Here is a 20,042-nt window from a genome sequence, read left to right as displayed (position 1 = left end):
GCTAAGCCCACATTCAGCCATGGAGACACCGAGGACAGACAGCAGCCCACCGCCGTGCGGGGACAGCCCCCGTTCAGCCACACTCGCAAGCGTAGACCGCACCGCTTAGAAAATTATTTGGAAATCAAAAAATGATTTAAATTAAGATTTCGTTTGCTAAAAATTATACAATCATATGTTATGTATGATTAGGCTACATCTATCTTTTTTCAATAGCTACACTTTGACTGGGCCGGTAAATATTCTATAACGCCAGAATTCTGGAATGTCGCCGGCTCAATTGGCCGGCCAGAAAAAATGCTAGCGGAATCCCTGGCCAGGTGTTTACACACACACACACAAGCATGCACAAACAAACACGCATGCACACGTGCATGTACGAACGACTTGACTTGCAAATTTTGGGTTTTCCACACTTTGGATGCCAATACTGTTTATATCTTTATATCCGTTATCTTTTTATATCTTATATAGTTTATATTCTGTATATTTCTCCTAACTTATCGTGTTCCTATTTGACTTGTGCACCAACCACACCAAGTCGATGACCTTGTATGTGCAAACATACGTTGGCCAAATAAAGAGTTCTGTTCTATTCTGTATTCTTTTCCATTTAAAAGGAAACAGCCACACCACAATGGCGCAAGTCACCCATGACCAAGTGGGAGTCTGTTTGTTATTAAATGGGAAACCTTTAACAGCCTGTAAGCCGTACATCAAACTTTCTTTGATGGTATTTGAACAGGATCCAGTGAGTGTTAAATGCTTTTCCCTCATTAAATGTCACTGATTTAGGCGGACATGAGTCACGCATGGCTAGATTTCCATTGTGTGGGAGCTGAAGCATTTCAGGCCTTTTCATGGTAAACACATTTCTGAGTCTTATAGCTCACCGCCTTTCAAATCCATCACCATTCCTCACTCCTGGATATAGATTTTTAAATGGAGAAATGATCCAAAGCGAGTCAATTACAAGTCCTGTCAACTTTGTCATCCGCCTCTTGTTGGCAAAAAACGGCCTTTAACAAGACTCTTACACAGCGCTTCCCTCATGCTAATTAGACGGCCCTTATGACTGGCCTGGTAATTGCTGCGTTGTCTTTGAATTTGCACGTCACCGCTTTACCCTGTCTGTAATTAAAATTCATAAGGGGCTCGGGGGTAGTGTGTGTGTGTGTGTGTGTGTGTGTATGTGTGTATGTGTGTGTGTGTGGGAGGGGGGCAGATAGTGGCTTGTGTAGCTTTCTCTCACTGCACCCCCACCCCCCTTACACACCCCTCTCCTTCTGAGATATTGGCGTATGCTCACAGGAAGTGACGAATAGAAACTTAAAAGGAACACCCCGCCCATTTTCAACCAGTTTTTACAAAATCAGTAGTAACCACCAAAATGTTTGGCATGACATCATCACTGATGACATCATCAATGATGACCTCACTGATGCCATCATCACTGATGACCTCACTGATGCCATCATCACTGATGACCTCACTGATGCCATCATCACTGATGACATCATCACTGATTATGACATCACTGATGACATCATCACTGATGACATCCCTGATGACATCCTCAGTGATTATGACATCATCACCGTTATCCATTCCTGACTGAATGACACCCCAAAAAGCCTTCTCTCGAGCACGCGCTGCTGCGCATGTGGTAAAAACACACACACATATATATATATATATATATATATATATATAAATATATTTATATATATACAGTATATATAAAAACATCTACAGTACATGGCTCAGGGGTACAGGCAAACAATGACAATGAGGCTCTTCATTCAACAGTCCAAATCACATCACCATCTAAAGTTAATGATGGGCCGACCAATCAGTCCTGTGAGAAGTTAATGATGGACCAATCAGTCCTGTGAGGTCACAAAGGTCTTCAATAATATCAGTCCTTATTGTGGTGGAGTTCTTTGAATATTTTATGGTATCCATATATTCACTGAGATCATTCTTTGAATGGTTTGGAACCAGAGATTTTGGCCAGACATTCTAGAGTTCATCCAAACATATTTCATGTCAAGATTTTCTTTTTGTTTAAGGATATTTTCACCCATCATTATCAGCCATTGGTTTTTTGATTCCCTTTTTGAAGCCTAGTGTGGCCGTCGCTATCTTGGGGTTCTTGCGCAGCTCGCGCCAGACTGCACGAGAGCTGCATCTCCACCTGCTATTGGTCCGTGAACGGCAAGCTGCACGATCACTGGACAGGCAATCACGCCCGTGCAAACTGTGCCGGTCCTACTTTTCCCTTCTTGCCTTTGTTTTGGTTTAAATCAGCTTTGCTACTGGAGTATTCAGGCTTCATGGCATCAGGGAGCTCTGGGGGGCTGGAGAAATCCTCGATCTGCTGCCATTCAAACATCTTGTCATTGATGCGGAGAGCCAGACGTACTGTAGCCGGGGCGTGAGGGATGGCATTGTGTTCGGTGAACCCACAGTTATAAAGCATTTTGCTGTCCTCTAGCAACTGGTCATCTTTGTAAAGCTGCTGTTCTTCAGGCGCTCTCTTGAGAATTCCTTCAACAATACGCTTCAGTTCATAGACAGTGGTGTTCTCGTTGGCATCTGTGAAGATTGTGGTCTTCTGATGCCGGATCATTAAGAACACAGCCATTTCAAGTGGTGAGTTTAGCTAATGGGTAGCTGCCAGTTCCCGGTGCTACTTATAGCCTCTGCAGGGAAGGATTTATGACGATGATGTCAGATATTGTGTCATCATCACTGTCATAAATCTTTGATAAAACTAATGCATAGTGACATCACTGATGGCATCATCATCACCCCTAACATCACTCACTGATGACATCACTCACTGAGTGACATTACTGGGGGTTTCTAAGGGGTGGCAACCCCTGAATTTGACTGGCAACTCCTGTTTATGTCATAAACAAACCGAGCTCTCCAGCAGATTGAAATGTCCTCAGGTAGTATTGATGTTGCATGTTTTGACTGCTAAATCCAAAATAAATTGTTGAAATTCTAATTACGTGCATGTGTGGTTTTGTCAACTATTGTGCTGTCTCCTAATAGCAAGCTGTGCAGGTCAAGTAGCTCACAAGCTTGTTAGCTCGCGAGCTAAGATAACCGCATTGCATTGTGGTATACCGGCGGTCATAGGGACCGATTCCGAACAGGGCTATGGTCTTGAAAAGTCTGGTCTTGGTCAGAACTTAGAAGCTGGTGTTTATCCACTCCACCTCTTTCCATGTGTACTCCAAAAAGCTGCTGAAAGTTGCTTCTTCGTGTGGTAACACCTATCATTTGATTAGTGCCTCATAGGGAGGGCAACACACCCACATCAATCATATCATAAGTCACAGTGTGAAGAAGAGACAGCCGGCAGTTACAGTTCAGTCAAGGAGAGACGAATGCAGAACGAGGCTGTGATGTTACAGCCGGCAGTTACAGTTCAGTCAAAGAAAGATGCAGAACGAGGCTGTGATGGCAATTGTTCTGTGATTGAAGCACTCCTCTCCCTCCCCCGAGGCAATCAAATTAACTCCCTATATCCTTCTTTTAACTCATGCCGTGGAGTTATTAATATCATAACTGTATATGTGTTTGTTGTGTGTGTGTGTGTGTGTGTGTGTGTGTGTGTGTGTGTGTGTGTGTGTGTGAGAGAGTGTGAGTGAGTGAGTGAGTGAGTGAGTGCGTGTGTGTGTGTGTGTGTGTGTGTGTGTGTGTGTCTGTGTGTGTGTGTGTGTGTGTGTGTGTGTGTGTGTGTGTGTGAAAAGGTGGGCCATCAATATCAGCTTGTATATGAATATCGTTTCGCAAAGAGACCCCAGCAGCAACGCCTGTGGAGCCTCACTAGCTAGCATAGCCCAAACTCACACATGGTCCTGAAGCTGAACTTTATAGCTGAACTGTGTACTGTAGCTGAAAGATTAGACTTGACAACCTTTGAAGATACTCAGTCTCTGCTAATACAGTCTGACAAGCTCTATTGCACGACTATGACCACTCTGTGACCAGGACACCTCTTTTAAATGATGATGGAACCTGTAACCGTCTCTCTGTATGTATAGCTAAATTAGGGTTATAGAACAGATAATAAAGCTTATAAGGTATGGACCAGTATTGCCGGTTCTACTCTGGGAGGAATATAATGAAATAATTGATAGAATAATTGACACATACACAAGCGACTGGAGCCACGGGTACGTTCGATTTGAAATATATATTGTAGGGAAATAACAAAACAAATGAAAAAAATAGAAAAAGGTTTACAATCCCTTCCTATCTAAAGCCGTTTTCCCACATGCGCTTTTTACCGCTAAATGACCGGAACGTGGTCTAATGCATTCATGTGTGAAAGTTGTTTTCCGGTATAAGCGCGACCCCGTCATCGCGGACATTTCACCAGTTTCGAGCGAGTCAGAAGAGCGGTATGCGCGATCAGGGACACAAGTGAGAAACGGGTCCAGTCATTTGCCGGAACAGGCGGTCCTTCTCATGGGCGAGGTGTACACACGTTGCTTAATGTTCCAGCGGGCATAATCTAATCATTCGCGCACATTAAAGCAAACTGGCGAAATTATCTTGTGATAATAAGAGCGGTATGTCAGCTTCATGTGTGGGCGTGCTGATTTCCCCCTCTCCCCTCTCTGCTGCCTGCTCGCTCCAAGCCCTGACACATCAAACGAAGCCAGTCTGTAAAAAGTGCTTCAATGCGACGCAGGTGAACGGATAAACATCGAACCAGCCAGGCTATTTCTCTCAGACACGGATCCCAACTTCTTCAAATATTTCAGTTCAAAGGCTGGTTAGCAAATGTGAATGATACAACATACATGCCCTCTTAAGTCAAACGAGTGTGATTTATTGTGTGACAAGCAAACTTATTTCACCATCGGAGTTTTGCCGACACGTCACTCCCCACCCACTCTGCAGTGCCGCCCCGCCCCCCAACATACAGGCAATTTCGCTGCTAGATTCCCACATGCGAGCGCCCAGGTGTGAAGGGAAATTCCGGGAAATGTCCGATATTGACTTACAGGTAATTTTCTGGTACGCATGTGGAAAAACGGCTTAAGGAACAGCGCACTTTAACCTAGGGCCCAAAACCTAAGAAACAAAAATACGGCAATGTCCCTTTAAGAAAACTCAGTGTTCCTTCAGTTGCTTTTCAAGTGCAGTTCCTTTGAACTGGGATACTGTCAATGGGATAGTGGGATACTGTCTAGTATTTTATCATCCTCCACTGGCTCGCCCCAGGGTTGTGTTCTATCTGCATTTTTGTACATTTTATATACCAACGACTGTCGTAGCCGCTATGCTGACAGATTCATCGTCAAGTATGCTGACGATTCTGTCATCGTCAGCCTGCTTGATGATGATGATGAAGTTGGCCATGGCCAAATTATTGATGATTTTGGATTTTGGTGTGAGGAAGCTTTCCTACAACTCAACGTTTCCAAAACGAAGGAGATTTGTATTGATTTTAGACACTCCCCCCCCCCCCCCCCCCCATTCCTCAGAGAAGCATTGTCAATGGTCAGACTGTCGATCTGGTAAACGACTATAGATATCTAGGCACTATCATCGACAGCAAACTGAAATTTGACCTAAATGCTGACATGCTGTACAAAAAAGGTCAGCTCTTTTGTCTAAGGAAACTGGCCAAATTCCAGATTGACAGGACCTTGATGAAATTGTTTTCTTGTGCTCTGAGTCCATTTCAGTAGCCTGGACAATATTTTTACCAGACAGGTGCTGAAAAAAGTTAAGTCCATCCGCTCAGACGATGCCCACCCTCTGAGTTCGGAATACGAACTGCTTCTATCCGGCCTTCTCCTTCGTGCCTCTCTGGCTAAGAAAAACAGATAAAAACTCATTTGTGCCTGTAGAGCTAGAAATGCTGCAGAGGCGAGAATATAACGCACTTTACAGTTGCTGCTGTTCAGTTGACTTGGGACTCGCTGTTCAGTCTGTCTTTCAGTTATTTTGTTACACAACCTACCTTTATAGAGGTATGTATCTTAACCTGCAGAAATGTCTCTTGTTTTACTTGTTTTATGGGTTTATTTGCATTTCATCATACAATGATACATTGTAGCATCTCTCTTGTAATATGTTGCGCTGAGAGTCTGTCAGGGCAATTTCTTGGCCTGACCGTAGCATCTACTTGCACTTTGCACTGATGCGCACCTTAAACTATTTGTGCCTGTTTAGTAGGGGTGCTCCGATCCGGCTAAGCCACGATCCGATCCGATTCCGATTCCTGGGGTCACGATCCGATTCCAGAATCGATTCTCGATTCCAACGATTCTCGATTCCAACGATTCTCGATTCCAGAATCGATTCTTAATTATGTATTTTATATTGCAATAACACACAAAGGTAAATATAAAAAACAAATGACAAATGTATTAATGCTGAACTTCAAATTCAACTTCTGTATTACAGTCAGGGCCTAAATTCATGCAAACTAGGGGGGAATTCCCCCCTTATGTTCTTCAGATAAGATGGATTTATAGGCTGGGGGGGATCTGTAGACTTTGAGAAGGATTTATAGATTTTGGGGGGGAATACATTAACCAGAGTTCTTAAGTGCAAGAGGTGGTGGCACTGTGGCAGTACAGTACACAAATGACATGAACATTTGGACACTTATTCAGCCGGTATCTTGCATGTTGCGTTCAGGTGCAATGTAAAAAAAAAAAAAAAACGATTTTAAGAATCGATTCTTGGGAGTTTGGAATCGATCCAGGAATCGTGGCATTAAGAATCGCAATCCTTTCAGAATCGATTTTTTGGACCACCCCTACTGTTTAGTTGCACTTTGTATCTGTTTCAGTTTACTTTTACTTGCACTTTGAATTGTTGTGCATTTTAATCTACTGCTTTGTGTTTGCTTTTATGTTTTGTTTTAATCATGTGTGCATATGTCTATGTGTTCTTTTACGCTCGCTGCAAACCAAATTGCCCTTCTGGGACACTCAATAAACTTGAATCTTGAATCTTGATTGGTATGTGCAGCTGCTTTAAATCAAGTCAATATCAGTCTGGTCAGTCAAGTTTTTTAAGTGCACTTCGTGTCGTCAATTTCACAGTATCTAGTGTGGTTCCACGGCCTACCACACTGGTGAGGGTGAAGGGGGTTGAATCCTCGGGGTGATTGGGGTCCAACTCCTTGGATAAGGAGATGGTCAGGTTCAAGGGTTGGCTCGCCACTTCCTCGTCAGGAAGAATCCAAAATCCAACATCCAATCAATTTTCAGGGATCTGAAAAAACCTAGCCTGTATAGAAACAAGGCTATTACTATACTGATCCACAAATTCCTCTCTTATTTCCATAAATCAATGAATATTAACTCTCAAAACACTACTGTAACACAATAGTGAATGAGTTAATTTGAACTTCAACTGTAAAGTATTTATCTGGTTTGGCACATTTTTATCCCTTTTTTAACCAAATAATTATGATTTTAACATCTTAAAATAGTTATGTATTCCTTTATATCATGAATTGCTTGTTTTTAACCACAAAACATGAATTATATATTTTTCCACCATGAATGAACCATGAATTATGATAAACTATCTTTAACAAAAGATTTCATAAAGTTTTCCATTAAATAATGGACAGCTATATCACATTATCATGTGTTTTTCACATTCTTGTGCAATTGCACTTCAATTGCAGACAATAAATAATCTTTTAACATCAAAGTACAAAAATAAAGCATCAAAACAAAAATAATGAGCTAACTTATTCTTAATCATCTTATCATAATAAAACATGTTGCTTCACATTAACATTATGATTACAGTAGTGTCACATGATACCACATTGGAAAGATGGACTGAAACCTCGTTTTGGCTGTATATGCGGTCATCACGTTAGCCACCCTTATTGTTAGCAAGTAGCCACTTAGCACATCTCATTTACTGCAACTCACCAAGACGCTCGCCAAAAGTTGCCTATAACTCCTGGCACACAGTTCTTCTGTTCCCCTCTCTGATCTGAACATCACAGCAGCAAACAATGCCATCAAGCTCACACATTGACAATGAAAATCATTATATAATCTCAAAGTAGCACGTAGCACCTCATGCTGCGGCCTGCTATTATTGACTTAGAACAGCTAACTCACCAAGACAGTCTCTTGAAAAGTAACTCAACCTCCCATACAACGCTTCTGCTTACACAAGTGCCCTGTGATGGTCCATCGAAGTGTTGATAGATTTCAATGACTTAATTTTGATTTAATTCACTCGTTTTCTGACTGAGATAACTCTTTGATGTTCTCTCTCTGGAATGTTCGGCTGTGCTCTGATCTGAGGGGGTGTGTCGTCACCGCGGCAGCAGCTAATAGGGGCGTATCCTGTAATCGTTCCACTCTATCAGAAGGCTGCATCAGCCTCTAAAACGTGATCTGGACAGGATGACTGACATGTCATGACATGACTGTAAACCCAGTCTATGAGTGACTTGGGTGACACAATTATAAGTAAATTGCAAACTCTGAAAAGAATAACTTGAAGCACAGTTCTAATAATCAGAAAATAATAATAAAAATAATAAATAAAACAACATTATGAACCCAATTCTCTACTGTGTTACAGAACCACACCACTGGGCAGTCAGCTTTAACATTCACATCCACGCTCACTCACTCACTCATCACTCACTGACAGTGTTGGGCAAGTTACTTTCAAAATGTAATATACTACATATTACTAGTTACTTCCATTTGAAAGTAATAAGTTACTTTACAATATTACTGTCTGTGTGTAGAGTAACTCCTTACTTATTACACTACTTTTGCATTACTTTTACCAAAACAACAGCAGCAGCTGGAACATCCCGAAAAATAATTTCAACCGCCTTTAAGTCACTGTAAACAATCCAAAATTCTAAATGTTATTCTTTTACTTTTGTTATTATGTGCTAAATATGTGCTTTGATTTTTTTTTTTACTCAATTTGTAACTTGAGTTACCTGACAAAGTAACTGGTATAATATTACTGAAATCCTATAAGTAATAAGTTATATTACTGAGTTAGTGGTCAAAGTAATATATTACATGTAATGGGTTACTTTTGTAATGCGTTACCCCCAACACTGCTCACTCACACACACACACGCACGCACGCACGTACACACACACACACACACACACACACACACACACACACACACACACACACACAGAGGGAGGGAATCAGGTTAAGAATACTGGTGGGAGTCTGTTTTCATGCAAGTTAATATGGGAGAGATGAAGCTGTGAAATCTGTTTGACTTACAGTGAGAATTATTGAAGTTATTCTTATTGCCAACATCAGTCTAAAGTCTCCTCTGTTCTCTTCTTCATGAGGGTCGACTTTGACAGTGATAACTTCATCACTCCCAGGCAAAGCCAATACAAATGCATGCCGAGGAACAGCACTGTAGTATGGGTGCAGGGAATCTTTCCAAACAGGGTAGAGACGTTCTAGTCATTACAGGCGTAGGCCTACAGCACGCGGGCAAACCTTTTTGGTTGTGGGCCACATAGAGAAAAATATAAGGAGTGTCGGGCCAATCGACATTACTGTGTTCTGTACTTTCTGCAGTGAGTGATAGGACTGAGCGATTTTGAAAAATCAATCTAAATGCGATTATTTCTGACTGATATTGTAATTGGGATATGATTTGTGATTTGTGGTATTTTGATTATTATTTTTAGTGCCACTTATCGAACTTAGCTTTATGGCACTTTTGTTCTCTTCTGACTAGATCCTTGCTTATGTTGTTTTCAAATCTGACATGTATGTCGCTTTGGATAAAGCAGTGTAGTCAGATCTATTGATGTCTGCACCTCCCTATCAGCCTTACGGATGATAATAGATTTATCTGATTCAAAATCAATCATTGTTGAGATTTGGGTCTCTTATATATGTGTCCGGTTGGCTTTCAAATGTTCATTGAATTTACATGCATTGCTTTCTGGATGGCTTAATTTGTATTTTTCAGTTATTCCCTCTTCAATATCTGTGATGTCTTTTCTTAACTGCTCAAACCACCTAAACTTACCTCACCACAAACCAAATAGCTGTAATAGCAGTTGGCACAAAATTCATTTGCATGTTGTCTTTTTGCCGGAGACCGAATGTAGTCCCTCAGTGTGACCATTAGAGAGCCCTGCCCGGGCCCTATGTTGGGGCCTGAGCCCGATCTGAGCACTATGGCTTGTCAGAATTTCGGCCCCGAGCCCAGCACCCCCCCCCCGAACCTTATGTGTTTGTTGAATTTCAAATATAGCCTAAGTCTATCAAATCAACACTATACAAAGTACAGGTGTACATTAAAACACGTTTGAACACCACAATGTCACAATGTGTCAGTTAAAACACAACAAAGGAAAAGAAACAAAGAAAAGGAAAAAAAAACATGCAGGCCCGGGCCTATAGTGAAAATTGGTCCACTTGCGTGGTATAAGGTATAAGGGTCGGGTCGGGCCCCCTCGGGCTTGCGCCAGAATGCATGGCTCTAGTGACCATGAGAAGATACATTTTCCGGTTTTGTGCTTGGACAAATGTAATAGCTCTCTGGAGATATTAAGAAACTTGTCTTCAACACGCTGTCCACCCCTTGTGTATGGCTGGAGGACATCTCATTAGTGTTTTGTATAGGGAGCGGTTTAGTTAGTGTGGTGTTTGCAGGATGAGCAGGAGCTTGACATTTCGAGATATGTAAGAGGCGCACAACATGGCTATAAGATCAGCCTTTGTCTTTCTCTTGCATATTAATGATCCTTTCCAGGTAAGATGACCCGTCCTCTAACGCGAGGGACCACGCCCCCTTTCCCCTCTGACATGAACGTGGACATGGCAGACAGGGTGATTGATGTGGGAGCTGTCACCATAGCCAAGTTGAAAGAAGGTGGCGGTAACCTGATATGGCACATGGCTTAGCTTCATACCTGTGTCATGTGATGTGACAGACCTGAGACATGCCTGTGTATGGCATATGAGATGGCAGTGGCCCAAAACACAAACACAAAGAAATATTCTCCCTCACTCTGAGAGATTAACCTTCAAAACAATAACGAGAAGAATAATCCCTCCTTTTTGCTTCCGGGTGAATGGAAGAAATGTGTTTCATTCATTTGATTGGTTAAGGTGGCAAAAAGGAATGAAATCCACTGATAATCCATGGACTTCAAATGGCCTTTAAACACCTACTGTAAGACCACCGGAGGGCGAGCATGAATCAATACAAATGTGATACATCCATGTGAAAGCCTTATTTCTAGCTTCCCTCCATTACCTTCTCCCACCTCAATTCTCCACCTCATGTTCTTTACTGCACATCCATCTTCCTCTCTCTTCACTCCTCCACAGTCCATCCCCGGAGCTTTCCAGACACTCCCTCTCTCTGATCCTCCAAGGCCTCGTCATGGCACGTAAGGCTGTATAGGCCACCTCAAGTCCAGCAGCAGCTCCAGGCAATTTGTATGGATGGCTGACACCGATGATGGTTAGTATACAGATAAGGGCTCAAAAATACAAGCCAAACTCATTCCGTGGGTGCTATTACATGTACATGTTGAAGGACTACTCTACACCAACCTTGTATAGGAGCCCATTGGTCACCTGGATGATTAATTCATTTTAATGTCCAAAGCACTGGCGTAGCCAGACTTGGCACATTGGGTGTGTGCCACAGAAAGACAGGGTGTGCCAGGCGGCGAACCATTTGGTGGCGGCCGCATGACCACTTAGGAGACACGTGACTTACTGCTACCGTTTGTTAGAATTGGCGGAGCCTGCGGTGACCCATCTATAGTAATATAATATCTATGCTCTAACACAGTGGTTCTCAAATGGGGGTCCGGGGACCCCCAGTGGTCCTTGAGGGGGTTCCAGGGGGTCCCCAGCCAAAAGGGGGGTAATTTATTTTCACTATAATTCCATTCATAAGTAACACAACTATTTTGGTCATGAGTTTTATACACTTTCTGTACTAAAACATCTAAAAGCATCAATCTTAATATCATATGGGGGACCGTGGGCAGTGTTGGGAAGTAACAAGTTACTAGTAACGCGTTACTCTAATAATATTACTTTTTCCAAGTAACGAGTAGTGCAACGAATTACTATAGAATAGATAATACATATAATATAATAATAATAATATACTACTATATATAATATATAATATTACCGTTACCCCAAGACAAAAGGACTCGTTACATTTCCGTTCTTTCTCTTGTCTCGACTCACTCGTCTTTGTTTATTACTGACGTCACTTCCGTGCGACGTGCCGCAAAAAGCCCACAAAACGACAACAACCACGTTCATTTTATTTTCAAATAATTTATGTAATTGTCACTCAGGTTAATGTTGCAGTGATTTGTGATTGTGACACAAAGTGTCATGCAAAGATGTAGCGTTTTATATTGAGAATGCGTCTATGCGTCATGTGTTTACACTGCTGCTGATGTTACAGTGTTATTAAAACAGAAGCTGTTTAAAAGATATGTCTCATCACTTTGAACAGGTGTGCTCTTATCAAGCATGTAACTTTCATGGATTCATATATAGGCTAAACTGGTCATTATTAGCTGCGGCACCGGCAAAGTGTGAATTATGATGACAAAGGATGCAATTACCAATTTTGTTGGGAAAAGTAATATAACGGATATGTAACGAGTTACTTTTGGCAGGGAGTAATAAGTAAAGTAATAATATTACTTTTGAAAATAGTAACGAGTAATGAGTAATATATTACTTTTTTAAAGTAACTTGCTCAACACTGACCGTGGGACAAAATCCTATCAAATGGGGGTCCGTGGTCTAATTTTTGTCAGTTTAGGGGTCCTTCATGTGAAACAATTTGAGAACCACTGCTTTAACATACCGGCATGCTAACAAGAGACAGAGATGACTTTAGTGCCAATTATCCTCTCATCAGATATCGAGCAAGGTGACCAATAAGCCAATAACTCACTGTAGTCTCTGTGTTACATTTTTGAGGTTGTGTTGCAATGCCTGTGTACCAGGGGGACAGAGTAACTGACACAGTCCTGCGTACTCTCGTATCTCGTATCTGTTTGGTGCCACCTGTTAGAGGGCTGTTCTGCTGCCCGTGAAGGAGGATCTTTTGTCACGAAGCGTGTTCACCGCCTGCCATCTTGTCAGCAGTGTCCCATTGTTTCTGTCAGCCACACTGTGTGTGCCAACAACATCACAGGAGCTGTGTGTGTGTGTGTGTGTGTGTGTGTGTGTGTGTGTGTGTGTGTGTGTGTGTGTGTGTGTGTGTGTGTGTGTGTGGGCCAACAACATCACAGGAGCTGTGTGTGTGTGTGTGTGTGTGTGTGTGTGTTTGTGTGTGTGTGTGTGTGTGTGTGTGTGTGTGTGTGTGTGTGTGTGTGTGTGTGTGTGTGTCGTGTGTGTGTGTGTGTGTGTGTGTGTGTGTGTGTGTGTGTGTGTGTGTGTGTGTGTGTGTGTGTGTGTGTTTTCGCACGCACAAGGAAAGACTATTTGATCATGTGTGGTATGGTCATTAACATTAGAGCATCAGCTGTCTCCAGCTCACAGCGCTTTCAGATAACTCACAAAGGGAGAACGGGATCTGAGAGAGCGAGATAGAGACAGAGACAGAGAGAGAGAGAGAGAGAGAGAGAGAGAGAGAGAGATTATCTAATAGAGACTTGGCACGGAAGGGCCTTTTGCAGAAAGCCTTTTTCTAAACGGCAGTCTCTTGTGTTTGCGTGGGGCGAGGTGAGATGCTTCCAGGCATATTGATAGATGCTAAAAGCGTACCTGTCAGCACATGACACGGCTGTGTGACATGCGTGTGACGGCGGGCGTTCGTGAGAGAGGGGTGTGGGGACGTGCTGTTCACTGTGATCCCCCACCGTGACCGAGGGGGAATCCTGCACAATAGACTGACTCATTAGCTGAACCACCCACCTGCGTCTCAATAGGACCCTCGTTTTGCCTCTTTTGTCCTTCTAAATTACAGAGCGCGTGAGTTTGGGTGTGAGAGGCGGCAACGTATATGGCCTGTTTGGAAATGGATAGGTGGGGTGTTCTTGTTAGTGTGTGCTTGTATCTACATGCTTTTGGTCAGCTTTAGATGATGTGTGTGGGTTCTAGCTACATTTTGAAGTATACCTATAGAACCTCTACTTGTCCAGGACATGTACATGTATATGTTGGGCAACCCAGCTGCCAAAATAAATGAGGTCTAGCTAGGCTATAGTATAGCCTAATGTTGATACACACGTATCACGAAACGTTGACATGCAATACAATTGTGGTTCAGAAATGTTGAGTTTCAACATATCCGTGGTTGTTTGCATAGCGTAAAATGCCCACATTCTATTCACTACAGCCTGCTTTCCTTTGATACTGTCCTTCCCTCCCAGCATCACAGATGGCAACAGATAACATGGCCGCCCGGCCCGTCTAGATGAATGCACAGCCATTAAAATAGCCTATAGGTGAAAACAAGGTCAGACCACACCTCCATCTGTCTGTGCACAAAGAGGAAGTGACAATTACAGCTTTCAGGGGTCATTTGCTGTTGGTCACGGCACAGCGGCCAAGCCTCTGCCTTGTGATCAATGGAGAAGGCGGGGCTTAGTGATGCTCTCGACTAGACCGCAGGTTAGAAACCCGTGGTTTAAGTGGGTCATTATGCATATACATTGACCCACTTGTCAGAGGAAGAAAGGTCTTCGATTGCACGCGTGTTAGAATCTCCTATTTTCCCTCTTGTGTCAGTTTCACTGAAAATATTGAATAGTACACATATTGTAAGTGCAGGTTTAACGCTATAGGGAGCGCTGCAGGAAGAGTAAAGCTGTGTAAAGCTAAGTAACGCTTACGTGTCTCCATTTAACGGCTTGGCATCGCAGACCTGAGGGAGATGAAAGGCAAAGGCAAGATGGCGCGGCTGCTATGAGCTAAAAGCAGTCGTCTGATGACAAAGACACCTGGGATGGTTTGGATCATCCGGTCAAGCGAGAAGACCATCGGTTGCAACCTGCCGTCTCGCAGAGATGGGCAGTATTTTAAATACATGTATTTCAAATACGTATTTCAAATACATTTGTGTATTTTGTAATTTGTATTTGGCTGGACCGAGAAAAATAAGATGTAATTTGTATCAAGATACTTTCAGACCTTGTATTTTGTGTATTTTAAATACATAAAATACTTTTTTCTTTAATTTTATGTCATTTTCTTCTCAAATTGACACATTCTTACCATTGACAAAGGTTTAAACTGTGGAGGAAAGAAATGTGACATGTCACTTCGACTCTGATTGGCTTACCCTCAGAACAAACTCAACCACAAATCAGAGGCAGAGTAGGGTGGGTCTTGAGTCAGACTTCACATCACTTCTTTGTCTAGTATGAAGCCTTGTATTGGTGGAAATTCCCCCAGAGATAAATTACTAATCTAAATTTATGATTAGATATTGCATGCACTGGCCTATCTGCAAATGAAACGGTTTACTGCATATTCAAACCAGTGTATCATATTAGAAAGATTAAAATTAATTAAAATTGGCAAAGTGGGTGGCAGTGTGGGTCATGATTGTGATGTCATCAGTGATGTCACTCGAGCAACTGATTGCCTCAACTGTGATGTCACTCAGGCAGTTGTGATGTCATCATTGATGTCACTCGAGCAACTCTGATATAGTATGAGCAGATGGTTCACATTTGCACGATGGCACGAAGGTGGGTGGGCGGTGTCTGTCTGTCTGTCAGTCATGATTTTGGGAGCCCGTGGAGCCGGCGATTTCCATAATTGCAGCCATGGCACATCATCTCCAGGGATACTGTTATGATGTCAGATATCTAGGGCTAACATGGTGAAAGTTCCAAAACTTGAGGTTAACATGTAGAAATGCTGCCTGTAAGTCAAAAGCTCTCACAGAAGGTGATTAACAGCTGAAGTGAGGGAGAAATTAGCTGTGCTGAAAAACAGCTAAAACGGAAATGAAAGAACTGTAATGTGTTAGGGTACACAAAGGAGAATACTGTCACAGAGGACTAAGAGATGATTTACCATCTAAGGAAACCAGAAAATGTCACATTTGAGAAGCTGGAATCAGAGAATTAGGACATTTTCCTTACAGAAATGGCTAAAAATGAATAGATTATCAAAATAGGCAATTAATGTAATATTTGGCAATGAATTGATGGATTGACTCATTGTTGCAGCTCTTTATCAGTTTTTATAAAATGTATTTTTATGTATTTTCAAAATACAAAATACGTATTTGTATCTCAAATACATTTTTCAGACCAGTATTTTGTATTTGTATTGTGATACATTTTTTGAGCAAGTATTTGTAATTTGTATCAAAATACTTTATGATGTATTTTCTCCCATCTCTGCCGTCTCGACTGGATCTGTACCACTCCAGGACCAGGGAGACAGCAGGAAAGATATCACTGATGATCCCTCCCATCCCGGCCACCATCTCTTCCAAAGACTTCTTCTATCTGGCAAAAGGTTCCGGTCTATCAAGACCAGAACCTCAGTCACGCCATCTGAACAGTTTCTACCTCATGGCAGTGAATGAATGAATGAATGAATGAATGAATGAATGAATGAATGAACAAACGAACGAATGAACAAATGAACGATGCAATGAATGAATTTATTTAAGACCGTTACAAATGAACAGTTAAAATCCATACACCGGCATTGAAATTGTCGAGGAATAAAACACAATAAAGTCTATGACTTGTTTCCATTGTGGTCCTCGTTTGTAAAAGGTGGGGCTCAACAACAAGGCCCCCAGCCACCTGCTGACTCTGGTACACCCAACACACATTGGTATGACTGTAGTTAAATTAAATAAAATTAAATTTCTTTCCCTGCCAAACTCGCTGGGGCCACTTGAAGGTTGCTTCAGGGCCGGATTTGGCCGGCGGCCCACCAATTGAATAGGCCTGATCTATGTGACTGGCTGCGTCGGGCTGCACAGGGTTCTGCATGGTATCCACACTCCAGGGTAACCAGGAGCATCCTGAATGACAGCTTGATCTTCTCTCTCAGGTTCGGAGGAGCAGGTGATGTCAGACTTGGTGGGCAGACAGACCCACCTCGTCGTTCAGTGTCTCGTCCAGCTCCTGGTCAGTGTATTCCTCTGCGTCTTGAGTCTTCATAGCCGGAGGCGTGGCGGCTGTCTGTGCTGTACATGGAGTACTCGCTACCTGGCGCCGATAGCTAGGACAGACGGTCATTGTGGATGTCCAAGTATTCCTCTGGCGCTCCATCCGCCTTGCCCTCTGACACCCAGACCAACTGGGTCTGCTGTTGCTGTATGGTCTCCTTAAGAGCTCCATACCAGCCGTCATTCATGTTGATGGTGGTGGTGAATAGGTGGTGATTATTCTTCCTCAGTTTAACGGCTCGCTCATAGAGCTTCCTTGCGCTCTTCCTGGACTCTAGACAGAGTCGGGTCCTTATGTTCTTCACACCCTGCTTGTTGTCAGGGTTGAAGAAGACCACGATCGGGTACCACTGAGCATAGTTCATCTTGTCCACAGCATTGGGGGTGATGTCCACCACAGCATGTTTGTGTCTGTCGATGATCTGCTTGATGGTGTGAAGACAAATGATTCCTGAACTATGTTGGTCTGTTCCTGCATCTCTCGGTTCCCTTTTTGCAAGCTCAAAAAGATCTGGCTCTTCTCTGGAGAGCTTCTCTCGAGCAACATCAGCGATGGGCCCAAATATCACGACGGGCCTCGGGAAACCAGCCTCATTTAGCACTACCCTCTCGTACGCTGGGAAATTGGTCTGGACTGGCTGAGCAGAGAGGTCTTTTCTGCTCTTCCTTAGGTTCCTCTTGGAGCTGCGCAGGCCACGTAACCTCCAGAAGTCAGCCCTGTCGGTCCCTGATGTCTTGGTGAGGGTGTACTGCACGCTTGAGAGCTGCTCTGCTCTGCTTTTGTTGGGGATGATACCCCTCTCCACTTCCTGGTGGTTCTTGCCGATGCGGATAGCCACCCAGGACCCCAGCTTGCCATTGTAGAGGGTGTCCACCACACGGAAAACCTCACCCTTGTTAAAGCTCAGCCTATATGGAGATTCCTTTACATACTCAAAGTGCGTGCGGATGTAGAAGGAGTCGCCGATGTCTGACTCCACAATTCGCTGATACACATCTTTCTTCTTCTGGGCCACAATGGTGACCTCTTCACCTTTAGGCAGGTCCAGGAGGAACAGCACTGCCTCCTCTCGGATTTTGTTTGCAAAATCTACATTATTTACCCTGAGAATTTGGTCACCCTCCTCCAGGCCCTCCTTAGCAGCTGGGCTATCCTCCAGCACTCTGGCCACAAAGATGCCCGCATCATTCCCGCCAGCCACCCGAAGCCCCACGTGCTCCCCCTTCTGGAACTTCACCAGCTTCATGCTTGCCTGTAGAATGCTGTCATAATGAGTAGCGCTGGGCACCGGGGCATCAGAGGGATTGACTGGAAGGTCTACATACACCGCATGGAGGGCTGGGAGCTGCTCCTCCTCTCCGGCGACAGCTGACTCCATGGGCTTGGGAGGAGGAAGATGAATCTCCTCCACTAGCTTCCTTGATGTGGAAGCTGGCTTTGAGAGCCCTTTGTCATCACAAATTCTGTAACTGCGGTTGCTAATTTTCAGGGGGGAGTGTCTGGAGTGGTCCGAGAGTTCAGCTCGCCTGTCTGGAGAGTGAGAGCAGCTGCTACGATGTCTGTCATGGGATCGATTGGAATGGTCAAGGTCAGGGATGTTCAGCAGTGTTGTCCTCTCGTCCCTCTGGACCACAATCTTGAGCTTGCCCTTTGACCTTTCTATCAGCTTCTTGATGTCTATCAAGGAGAGGTTCTCTATCAAGGAGAGACTCTTCCGCGAGCCACTGCGTTCAAGTCCCATGTCCCTTTGCCAGCTGCCGCGGCCGCTGCGCCTGCCCATGGTCCCGTCTGCGCCACTGCAGGCGCCGCTGCGGGCGCTCCGAGTCTCGTATATCTCCTCATCAGAGCTGTCCTCCTCATGCTCAGACGTAGTTTCCCTCTTCCCTCGGCGGCCCATGGGGACGTGCACCTTCGTCTTTCGTCTGATTGTAATTTTGGCATTTCCCCCACTTTGGCGAAGCTGCTGGACTGCGTATGCGTGCTCCACATTGTCCATGGAGACAGCATTGACCATAAGCACTCTGTCATTTTCCTGCAGTAGGCCTTTGGCAGGACCTCCTTCAAGCACATCTGAGATGACAATAGAGGTCTCGCCACTCTGAAAATACAGGTTATCCTGACCTCCTGAGACGGCTATCCCTAAGCCAAACCCTGGTGCCCTGTGTACTGTTACTGTGTGCAGGTCCCAAATGACAGGCTCCTTCATCGCTGGACTCTGCAAAGCAATGGACCTTGTCTTCCTGGCTCTGTCTGTCTGAATCATTGAGTTATAATATGATTATAATCTTTATATAGGTCGATGGTCTGAATCAATTTATTGTGACATCAGTGATGACATCACTCACTGATGACATCACAAATGCTCGAGTGACATCACTGATGACATCATCGAGTGCTCGAGTGACATCACTGATGATGTCATAGACATTGTGACATCATTAGTGATGTCATAACTGACTTTGTGCTGCTACAGATAACATTGTTGTACATGAAACAGCTTTTTGGCTTTGCATTCACTGCTTTGAGACATCTAAGGGGTCTGTGTGTGTAGGCTATAATTATTAGCCTTTATTTGTGAAGATGAATGATTCCTGAACTATGTTCTCTATGTTCACTTTTTGCATACTCAAAAAGATCAGGCTAATTTTTTCTTGAGCCTCATGGGCCCAAATATGACGGGCCTCGAGAAACCAGCCTCTCTTAGCACCACCCTCTCGTACGCTGGGAAGTTGACCTGGACTGGTTGAGCAAAGAGGTCTTTCCTCAGGTTCCTCTTGGAGCTGCGCAGGCCATGGAACATCGAGAAGTCGACCCTGTCACCCCGTGCTGTCTTGGGGAAGGTACTGCCCGTTGTTTTGTTTGTCTTGTTGGAGA

General features: G+C 43.6%; 1 protein-coding gene across 1 annotated transcript; it reads right to left on the bottom strand.

Moving 5' to 3' along the window:
• Window positions 1-16,948: 16,948 nt before the first annotated feature.
• Window positions 16,949-19,374, bottom strand: LOC310780545 (tight junction protein 1-like; the record flags this gene model as incomplete). Its single annotated transcript, XM_083641106.1, is given in 4 exon segments — window positions 16,949-17,089; window positions 17,091-17,147; window positions 17,149-17,220; window positions 17,224-19,374. Coding segments are annotated over 4 exon segments (2,421 nt in total).
• Between the last annotated feature and the right edge of the window lie 668 nt (window positions 19,375-20,042).

Source organism: Poromitra crassiceps, assembly GCF_964638095.1.
Source record: "Poromitra crassiceps genome assembly, chromosome: 8".
Classification (NCBI taxonomy): Eukaryota; Metazoa; Chordata; class Actinopteri; order Beryciformes; family Melamphaidae; genus Poromitra; species Poromitra crassiceps.
The sequence above is the reverse complement of the archived record's forward strand: the minus strand, read 5'-3'. Positions and strand labels throughout refer to the sequence as shown.